General features: G+C 36.9%; 2 protein-coding genes across 2 annotated transcripts; one reads left to right on the plus strand and one right to left on the minus strand.

Annotated features, from left to right (window-relative positions):
* The first annotated feature begins 6779 nt into the window (after positions 1-6779).
* LOC124862904 (G-protein coupled receptor 183-A-like) lies at positions 6780-7745 on the plus strand. The gene has a single exon (XM_047357105.1). It carries the CDS (start codon positions 6780-6782, stop codon positions 7743-7745), a length of 966 nt encoding a protein of 321 aa, XP_047213061.1.
* A 2402-nt stretch (positions 7746-10147) lies between these two features.
* LOC124862908 (zinc-binding protein A33-like) lies at positions 10148-11220 on the minus strand. Its single transcript, XM_047357109.1, has 3 exons — positions 11126-11220; positions 10925-11043; positions 10148-10827 (listed from the first exon to the last, which is right to left on the minus strand). Exons 1-3 carry the CDS (start codon positions 11167-11169, stop codon positions 10289-10291), a joined length of 702 nt encoding a protein of 233 aa, XP_047213065.1. The 5' UTR covers positions 11170-11220; the 3' UTR covers positions 10148-10288.

Consider the following 11220-nt stretch of genomic DNA (forward strand, 5'->3'; position numbering starts at 1 on the left):
CTTGTGTCACAGAATTGGACCCTGTCCCCAAGTGTAAAAATAGCCACCTGACCCATAGTGTTATCTCGCCATTCCCACAACTATTGGCACTCTCTTTTACTCCCATTTTAGCCGCTTTAAGTGTCCTGCCCACACAACAGTGCTCATAATTAAAATTTCTCTTGCTTAGGCAGGGCAGTAATAAGTTCAATTGCAACTCAGTTTTTTCTCTACTAGCAGAAAATCTCTCTCTAGCAGCTTACTCCAAGGGGAGATGTTTTTTTAGTTTATTTGATGAGTCAAAGGTTTGTTTAGATTTGCAAACCGTCGTGACAGACTTTATAAATTTATAAGTTAAGTTAGAGAAATAAGAAACATCACAGATGAAGTTTTGTTTCAAATCCACTTTTCTTTATTTCACTTTTACAAAGTGGGATGGAGATGACTGAAAACATATCAGTAATGGAGTGTGAAGTGCTCGTAGCATTCCATATACCCAGTATTTGTTGGGTTTGTTTGTTTTAATATTTTGTTCAGAAAAATTTCAAATACAGATTTATATATATATTGAGCAATGCAAAATGAATAGAATCTGTGTTAGAAGTACTCGATCATTTTTGGGGTATAGCTCCCAAGCTCACAGCTTGATAACAGATTAAAGTAAAAATAAAAAAATAAAAATAGAAGTCTATTTAAAAAAAAACTTATACCTTTTGAGATTTTAGCCTTTCTTTTTAGTTTTGCAAAAATCTTAGATCAGTTAAACAATTATTGAAATGCAAGAAGAGAGGGGAACTAATAGTTGGTGGATTCATTAACAATTAAAAACTATCTCAAATTAACCTGAGTTTATTACTGCTTAATGTAGAATATAACCATGTCATAAGCTTGGAAACTACAGTTGAACTGAAATTATTCATATTCCTGCCAGATTTAGATTTAAAGTTGTTTTTTCCCCATTTAGCCCGGAAGTGCGATTCTGACTTGAAATTACACAGGCATGGTTGAAAATATATCAGTTTAGAAAAATATATGTTTTTATTTACATTTTAATAGAAAATAGATGCATATGATATTAATATCTTTTTCAAAGGCTTTAAAATAAACATCTCACCCTCAAAGGGGGCTGATAAACTGGTCCATTCCTTTGTATCCACCAGGCTCAATTTCTGTAACACCTTGTTAATGGGGATTACTGCAAAGAACATTTAGAAGCTGTAATACATCCAGAACTGTGTTGCTAGAATCCTCATGAATGTTTGCAGAGTGGACCTTCACTGGCTTCCCATTAGCTACATAATCCAGCGCATTCATGGCAATGCTCTAGTATACTTAAAGGAACTCCTGACACCCCACTCATCCTTCCGCTCATGTAACGCCAACCTGTGCATCATCTGCACATATGATGAAACACAGCGCCTTTATTTTCTGTTATGAAACGGAACAGACCATATAAACAAAGGAATATGTGAATCAGAGAATGGAGCCCAGTCTCACTGTCTTATTTCTGTCTCTCAAATCAAAGACATTGAATAATGTGAGCTACCATGACAATAACAACTCTGATGTCTAAAAGGTCTAAAATGGCCAACGTTGCAAAAGTAGTTTATTTAAAACTTTTAAATAAAGCATTTCTTTGATGTGCTTTAAAACCCCACCGTAAACCTTCACTCCTTGAATGACCTTAAAATAATTGGAGTTAAAGAGAGACAGTTTTAGTGACAACAACAATAAAACTGATTGACTGAAAACTGCCCAACTCTAGTGATGGTTTTCCATTTTTGACACCTAAGGGAGTCGATGACTAAGAAGGTTAAAAGCAGAACAATGATTTTTAAAAGCCTAAATAAACTGGAATTTAAAAGATTTTTTTAAAGTTCCCTTGACTGTTCAGTACTGTCATTGAGAGGAAATAGAAGACAATGGGGTTACAATAAATATCACATTTTCCTAAATTAAGTTGAAACAAAGATACCAAGTATTATCAGAAATCTATGGAAGCTCGTTTCTGCCACTCTGATAAAAAAAGAAACTTGTATTTCATTATTATGACTTAAATATTTCACAATAATGAGGTAGCTATGTCATAATTATGAAATACTATCTCATAATTATGAGATAGCTAAGTTATAATAATGAGATACAAGGTTTTTTTTTTTTCATAATAATTTTCTGCAAATAACCTGCAAGCTACAGGCAGCATAAAGCAAACAGTCCTAAGGCAGAGCTGAATGAAAACATAGTTTGTGTTATTTTTTTATGAAGTTGTGCCTCTTCATACATCACTATCATAATTCGGGTAGTTTGAGTTTGTTTTTCTACTCTCTCAAAGTGCTTACACATTCCAATGCCAGATCAATTATAGAGACTCATCCTGACTCTGTGGCTTGCATGCACTTAAAAACACAAAAATGCTTCATGGCATCATGTTGCTTCATGGCATAATTAACTTCATGAAGAAGCAAATGCTAAATGAAACTTGTTTGTTTAATCGCCCCAAGACAGGCGAGCCATAATTATGGTGATTACCGCACACTTGAAATGGCATAATTGTAATAATTAGCGAAGTGTAGCTCAACCCATGCCCCATTTTCTTTCATTTTACAGGGAAGCATTTGCTTACTTTCAGCTGCTTTTATTGTTGCACATCTTACAAAATTTTTTTCTTTTAAATTGATGACTTTTGAACCAATAGCGCAACATAAACAAATCCTGCAAAGCTATTGAGAAAATGTGATGCAAATACAAATTGATAAGTGTTTCCCTGAAGCCATAGTGTGTCATCAAATGTCATGAACACAACAGAGACTAATGATGTCATTTCCCCCCTCTAGTTCTCTCCTTTCTCTTGTGTTTTCTGCTTTTCTGCATCGGCAGGGTTATTTGATCTGATGATGGTTAAACCAGGTGGACAGAAGAGTTTGGGCTTTTCCTTTTCCGATCCTAGCCACCTTTCTACCAACCTGCTGTTTTGCACGTAAGCTTCTTTCAGAGCCAAAACCTACTGAACTCCGAAGTCAAAAGCCATGGGAGAGTTCATTGTTGTAATGTGTTTATAGCTCACCATATGAGATTATTTATCCTCCACTTCTCTCTTTTAGTCCCATTGGTTTTCATTTCTCTCCCCATGTGATCTCAATTAGCGTTTGTCAACACCCCATGGATGCTCCATAGATGAACAGAAAAGCAGTCAGCAGACAAATTAATCCTAAAAAAGGAGAAACATAAATCTATTTTATTTACAAATATAAGCACAAAAGCCATCTTACATGCATATGTTGTAAAGCAAAAAAAATAAGGCTTTCACACTAATGCCAGGTTTTGTTCTCATGTATTGCCAGTAGTGTGAATGTGCACATCTTAATGCAAACACAGGTGTGGGTGGTTGAAGCTTTGTGTCTTTCATCCTGACAAGCCTGGGGGCTGATTTCTGCTGCAAACTGTCTCAAGTGTTTTTTCCCATGTGTTCCCACAGTAGACAAGCTGATATACAATCAGTCATCAAAATGGCAATGAAAATGCACAGCTTGCACACATTCGAACGTGTGTGCAACTTTTTGGTGCTCTTTAGACACATTAAAATAGATTAAATTAGCCTTACGTTTCTCATATGATCCAAAGAGGTTTCTGTGTGGCTTTCTGCTGTGCGCTGGGGGTTTCTGCACACTGTCACTAACAACTTGTAATATAATTTCAGTTTTGGCATCTGGACTGTCAGCAGAGAAATACGTGCAAAAGTCTAAGCCTGTTTTATGCCGTATAATGACTGCTGCACCCTCTGCAAAATTAATGAAAACATTTATACATCTGAGACAAGGGTAAGACAAACATGAGACTTTTTATTTGTATAACGTATGACTGTGAAAGTGACAGATGGATGTAAACTAAGCAGAAGGAAAGTTGAGGAAATGATTTTAAAATACACTTATTGCAGAATAGAAATAAGAGGACGGAAAGAAGAAAAAGTGCCTAATTTGACAAGATTTGACAAGAATATGGTAATCTGTTTGACAGTTGAACTATATGTTTATGTTTCATTGCATTGCTTCCCATATTTTCTAATAAAAAAGGATACCTAACAAGATCCAGATCACAGATTCTTCATCTAAAACAACTATTTTTTACATATTATACATCATATGTCACAATTTAAAAGTGTGCTTTTAAAGGAGATTTATCTGTCACAAAATGCATATAAATACAGTACGCCACTGCCCCCTCAGGCACAAAAGAGCCAATGCAACCAGTTCACACTGGTTTCTGCACATCTCTCTGGTAAGATGTGCACATTAGTGCAACAATCATCATGGGTTTTGTCTTATCTCTCCACATGGTAGCAGAACATTGGGTCCTGCTTACCTACGCAGCGCATCAAATGTAATTAACCACTCTCTGAAACCATCACTTCTAATACTCACTGACACACAAATCTTCAATTCCTTTTTTTTTCCTTCTCTTAATGGACACTGCAGAGATGCCCTCTGTGACCTTGTTTTTAAGGCACTGTGTCCTATTTTGGGTGCATGACTGGGACATGGAGATGTTCTGAAATCACATGTGCCTTTGAAGTAAATGTCTAGTGATAAATGAAAAAAAATAAAACATGGTATAGGAAACAGATTCTATTCTGTGAAATCTGGAGATTTGATTTTCCCAAAGTCCTACTGCTAAATGTTGAAAGACATAGAAGGGATGATGCAGAAGTTATGCAAACATATGCATAACCATTGCACAGCAAACACCAGCAACATCTGCTCTGTGGATGAATTTGTTGCAAAAGTGTAACAATTATTATGTCTCAGCCTACTTTCAGACAAACACACAAAGAGCCTTCTAACATTGAAAAATAAAGAGCACTCAACTGAAAAAGTCAATATTTTCTCTTGATATCTACAAGTTCCTCCCTCTTTGGTTGGCGTCAAACTGATGACACTCCAGACAACAAATATATGAACACCTTAAACAACACGCTGCATCAATCTCAGTACTCAAGACAGAAGAACATAACGAACCGGTGCGTATAAACTTTAAAATCTAAGAACTAAGTACATATGTATTTGTTGAATGGTTGTATCAAAGAAATTCATAAAAGTGTCATAAATATTGCACCAAACCTGAGTGTGTTACGGCCAGGAAACTGATTAATTCTAGTTGTTAAATTAAAGTTTCACTTTATTTTACTAGAATCAAGTAAATTTATTTTCAGTAGCTGCTGGGAAAAGGAAAGATGAATAATGATAGCTGTTTTTTCTTACAGAAGGAAACTAAATCCTTTTTTCCACTTTTCATTCACCTTCTGAAGCCATGTAAGAGATTATTTCAATACCAAAGCAAAGTGGCTGGTGTATGAAATAGATTTTCACTGTGATTCTCAGTATATTACAAAATATGTAAATGTAATCACAATAATTTAGCATATTCCAATGAAGCTAAAACATTTTTAGCTACGTATCACTGTGTAATTACCAAATACAATTTGAAAAATTGTTTTTAGAAGAGAAAACATTTCAGTTACAAACATCGGAAATGCTACAAATGCTTACTTTCACAGCTTGATAGCACAAAACCAATCTCTTATTAATCAGGCACACAAACGATTAAATTATATGCAGATGACGCAAGTCACTTTTTCGACAACTTTAGAATTACAAGTGAACTCATACTGTAGACTAACAAATATCCAATTAAATCCCCAAAATTACCATTATTAATAGATTGTACTTTTTTTAATATAATATAAAAAGATGTGCTTGAAGAAAGAAAAACAACTCACTATGTGTGTAATCTCTAAGGAAAAGCTTAATGATTAAACGTTTCACTCCTTTGTCACTAGGATTAAACCCATAGGATTGTGACCAGCCTGAGGTGAGGCCTGTAGCAGAGGGACCTTAGAAACACTATTCGCAGAGGGACCAAAGCTAAAAAAGGTCCACAATAAACCAGAATAGACCCCCTGATGGCAAGGAATAATCACAGGCTCTAGTCTCAATAGTCCATGGCTGGAGGCAGCTCAGGTATAATGACTTTGAGAGAGTCTTTCAGTTTTAGATTGTGTGCAAAGCATTACCCAGAGCTGCAGCAAACAGCTATAAAGCTTTAAAGAAAATGTCCAAAGAAGCTTGTGGTCCTACTTGTGGGAAAAGATACAGAGAATGAGGCCAAGGCCTAGATGACCCTCATGTGTGACGTCAGCTTTTCATCGATTCAGATTTATTCAATTTATTTCCCATTTTAGCATCCTTGGTTCAGAAATAGCTTTAGATGTGGCAACTGACCTTTAAGAAGCTCTAGATCATCTAAGACCATCAACTGTCTATGCACAAAGTATGATCTTTGCTATTTAAATCCAAGAGCGTATGCTCTTTTATTCTCCTGGTAAAGGGTGGTGACTGTAGAAGCAGTCTCTTAAGTGTCTTAGACATCCCCTCGTTCAGGGAGTCACGTTTCCCGGAGGAGAGCCCGCACAGACACAATAACAAGATAACAGCCTGAGGAGAGGTCCTGTTGGTGTTTGTAACATGTTTTTACTGTCTGACAGCTGCCTCTGCAGCCACTTTGTTCCTGCTGAGATTCAACTTCTCAGAGATCACAACCCAAGGGGACTAATAAAGAACAGCATGTCTGATGTCAGTTTGGAGTTGTGCTCTGCTGGAAAAGGCTTATAAAATGAAGCAAATCATCAAGATAACTCTGGGCTTCAATGGAAACAGCATTGCTTTCCTCTGTTACTGTATAAGTTGGATAACAATATGACTTTTGTCCCTTTCTTCCTTTTAGAGTCCTTGTTTTTGATGGTGAACATGGACAGATACTTCTTGCCACTAAACACAACATCTGTTGCTGCACAACTCTCTCTCAACACCACAGTTTATACCAACTCCACTGTCAAACCTTTCAGCGTGTTTGATGGATGTGAGAGGTACATCGAGGCAATTCTGTTTGACCTTACCATACAGACAATCAATGTAATTGTAGGGATACCTGCCAACTTGCTGGTTATTGCAATTCTTATCCACAATCGCAAAGAACCGTCTACTTCGGACCTGTTCCTGGGCTGCTTGGCCTTCATGGATGCCTACTTTGGCAGCATGACCCCCCTAAGCTTCTTAAATCTATACTTCTGGCATAGCAAAGAGGTGTGGTCAGCTATTAAGTTTTCCTTTGGTGTAAAAGACTCCAGCGGCCCGTTGTTTCTCTCTTGTATCTGCCTAGACCGATTTGTGGCGGTGCTCTTTCCGATCACGTTTGGGCAGCTGAAACCCATCAAGTACAGGTTAAGCCTCACACTGCTGGTAATCTGCCTAACCCTTGCCTACTCTACAGCCAAGATGGTGGGTGGTCTCCCCAACTTTGAAAAGGTATTCACTTTCGAGGTCCTTGCAGTTTTTTCCTGGATGGTGGTGTGTAATGCAAGCATCTTATGGGTCCTGAAGAAACCACGTGGTGCGGGGAAAGATGACATGCACCCCATGAAGAAGAAAGCCTTCAAGATGGTGCTCTCCATCCTCTGTATCATTGTGTTCAACTATTTGCTCCTTGTTGCACTGTTCCCATTTGAAGACCATTACACTCCTGATGTGTTTCGTTGCTATGTGCAGCCTGTGGGCTTTGCTTTTCTAAACATTAGCAGCACTATCCAACCACTTGTATACTTGTGCCGTCTGGAGAAGGTTCCTTTCCTCCCAGATGCTTGTCTTAAAAAACTTACTTTCCGCGTCACCACAGAAAACAGTCAAAATGTCTCTGCACAAAAACCATCTGCTTAGATGTATAAGATTACCTTATTACATTATGAAAACAGAACATAATGCAATGAAAACGATTGGTCATGCTTTTCTTTTTTTCTTCCCAAAAATGTAAACCAATTTTGAGAACATTTGTAAAAAAAAAAATGTTATGATAATGAAGTTTAACCATATTGTAACAACTTCATAATAAAATGTATTTTCATGTGATGACGTTCACCATTTAGTCAATTGCTTGAGTTTGGCGCCATCTTGTGTACAAACAATAAATTATAAGCAAAAAACAAAGAAAATTCTTGAGTTGACGCCAATAAAACTGATTATTTAAGTGAATGACAGGTTTCCTACATCTGCCCCTATAATATAGGACTTTACATAAAAAATACATTTGTTTTAAGAATTTAAGGATTCATTAAAGCTGAGCTAAAGCTATGACAAGTTGTCAAGCAAATAAAATATGAAAACAACAAAGGAACATATTTACAAGTTCAGTATTCTACAGGAAATCGCTGTTTCAGAAAGTTAACTTGTTTGCTGCAGTGGCCCCAAAAACAAAAAATAAAGCACAAATACGAAGATTAAACTGAACAAAAGAAGCAAATCTAAAATGACAAAAGGCAAATTAAATCAGCATCTTTACAAAAGCAAAATTCAAAGATCAATTTTTTAAATATTTTTTCAGAAATGTGTCATGTTTGTGAATAACTTGGTTTTTATGTGTTTCCATTGGTGAAATTGGCTTCATTTTTATCATATTCACAGTGTTTCTCCCAATCATGTACAACCCAGGGGAAAATAAAAGAACAAATCAGTCAAAATCTTCACACAGCACCTTTAAAACTGGTGACAAAGACAACGAGACGGCAACAAAATTATATGGAGGGGCAAATAGGCGTCACAGTATTTTCTATTACTGGCTTATGGGCAAAAAGAAAATCTAAACTACTACCCAATCTTCTAAAAAACATAACAAAAACTAACACTACATACATATTTTAACACTTGGTTCAGCTTGTGCTCCTGCTTAAAACTAGATCAGGAGCCTAAACCTTTATAATCCAAAAAAAAGTTCATGATGCTTCAAAAAAAGATTTGTTTGGAATTTTTAATTAAAGAACCACCATTTTATTTTATTGTCATGTTTTAAAATAACGAAAAAACATCAAACATTTACAGAGACAATGAATACATTTTCTTTATTGAAGCGTCAAATGATGTTAAAACCTGATTATTTTGCAAACTAATAACAAAACAAGTCTTGTACTTTTAGTGTCATTCAGTTCTAGAAAGTCTATTCAATTGTTGCATGAAAACACAGAAAAACAGCCAAAAATATTCTATTAAAAATAAAATATTGCTTAGTCTTTTTTACAGTTATCTCCTTTTAAATCAAAAGATCAACTTGCAGCTCTGGAGGTGCAGGTCTTGGACCCCTGAACTAAACACACAAATCTCTTTATTCAGTCATTTCAGTGTTCATTTCGACCAAATTAGCACTCTGTGTTGTTTACCACAGTCAGAACAGCTTGAACACAGATAGTGAGATGGTACAAGAAAAATGTAAACTGCTAACATACCTGTTTGAACCGTCAAAAAAAATGTTTCTTTGGATTTTATTGGATTTTATGAAAGTGAAGTAAGTAAAACTTTGTTTATGTAGCACCTTTCAAAACATAGATCACAAAGTGCTTTTGAAGCAGTTGTAAAAATATGAGTTTTTAGTTGCTATTTAGGCAGCTCAACAGAGTCTACGGGCCTAGATTATAGGGAAAGAGTTCCACAGCCTTGGGGCTGCTGTTGAGAAGGTCCTGTGACCACCTTCACTTTGTGACAGACCAACACAGAGTAGTGCATACTTTGTGAAGTGAAAGAAAAATCTTGATACTCAGTGCTGCTTTCATTTTTTCTTTTTTTTTTTTTGGAAATAAAAATTTAAAAAGTATGTTGTGGATTTGTATTCAGCCGAATTTACTCCGAAATCCTCCGGTTAAAAAACCTGTCCAAAACCAATTCCACAGGGGCCACAACAAACCTGTAGAAGGAGGTAGTCTGGCTACATGTGGCAGAAAGATAACACTGCACATGACTCTGACCACACAATGCTCACAGTAAAACATGGCGGCAGCACCATGCTGTGGGAATGATTTTCTTCAGCAGGGATCAGAAATCTGTTTGAGGTGAAGGTTTGATCTACAGCAGCTGTAACTGCAGGGACAGGTGGTTCCACAAAACAATGACTCTGGGGGACTAAGTATAAATGCATGCCACACTATTCAGATTTTATTAATCAATAAAAAAATTTAAAAACATCTCCTTTTCCTTCCACTTTACAAATATGCACCATTTGAAATCCCAGTAAAATACACTAATGGGGAGATGTGGACAAAGCTGATGAAGTATAAATACTTTTGCAAGGATTTAAGATCTTACTGGGTTTGATCCAAAAGCTAGATGTCTTGTGCTTAAATGCCCCAGAATGGTGTTCAGACTTTTGGAACATGAAGGCAGACTTTTGGCAGGAATTTTGTTTTGGCAGATCAGAAAAACAAAACAAAAAAACTCCATTATTGCTGCAGCACTGTGATAAGTACCTTCTCTGGCAGTATTCTCAGAGGGTGACTGTTCTGTGTATAAAAATATGGTAATAAAGGCTCTGTGAATGTCTGTGAAAAGGCATACAGGAGCAAGTTGTCCACAGGGTCAAAAAAGGATACTGTTCCCTTGTTGTAATCCAGATGAACTTTGACCTGTTCAGGCTTACTTGAAACTGTCAGCAGGGTGGGTGGTGAGCTCATGGCCCTGAGCTCTCCGTCCCGGAAGCACAAAGTCCAGAAGCCATTTTCGGGCCGAGCTGAAACCTCAGCGTTCCTCGACACAGACAATGAGGCCACACCCAAGAGCCAGTCTTGATTACTTCCCGTTTCCACAACCCAATGGTGGCTTCCTGAGCCGAGCGAGGTCATGCCTACCACCTCTGCGCTCACATGGAAGCGCTCTGGGTTGTCAGGGCAACAACTGGGCTGCTTTGAGTAGTGGAGGGAAGTGAGGTCATCAGATAGGACGAGGCATGGGTGTGCTGTGCTTGGGTCTAAAGTTACAGAAGCTAAAAAGCATAACATTCGCCAAAGAGTGATAATGATTAATAAATTGTGGTTTGGGGTGGATAATTCTTCTATGATACAGTTATTAAATATACTTACTGTAGTCAACATTGTCCAATATTTTCTCCCAGACTCTGTATTTCAGGTTGGAGAGGTGTTTCGTCACATCTATCAGTGAGCTGGACATGTCATCTAAACCATCCAGTATGTCTCTATCCCTGTGATTAAAACAGAGTATTAATTACAATATAATGTGTCAAATGAATGGATCAGACCAGCTTTAAAATATTACCAAGCTACCTGTTCTGAGTGGCTTTAAAATTCTGAAAGAAAGAAAACAGCATTAAGGTTAGGTCCGTTTTTAATCCTCAATGTTACTGTTGAATTGTACAGCT

Source organism: Girardinichthys multiradiatus, chromosome X (genome assembly GCF_021462225.1).
Source record: "Girardinichthys multiradiatus isolate DD_20200921_A chromosome X, DD_fGirMul_XY1, whole genome shotgun sequence".
NCBI lineage: Eukaryota > Metazoa > Chordata > Actinopteri > Cyprinodontiformes > Goodeidae > Girardinichthys > Girardinichthys multiradiatus.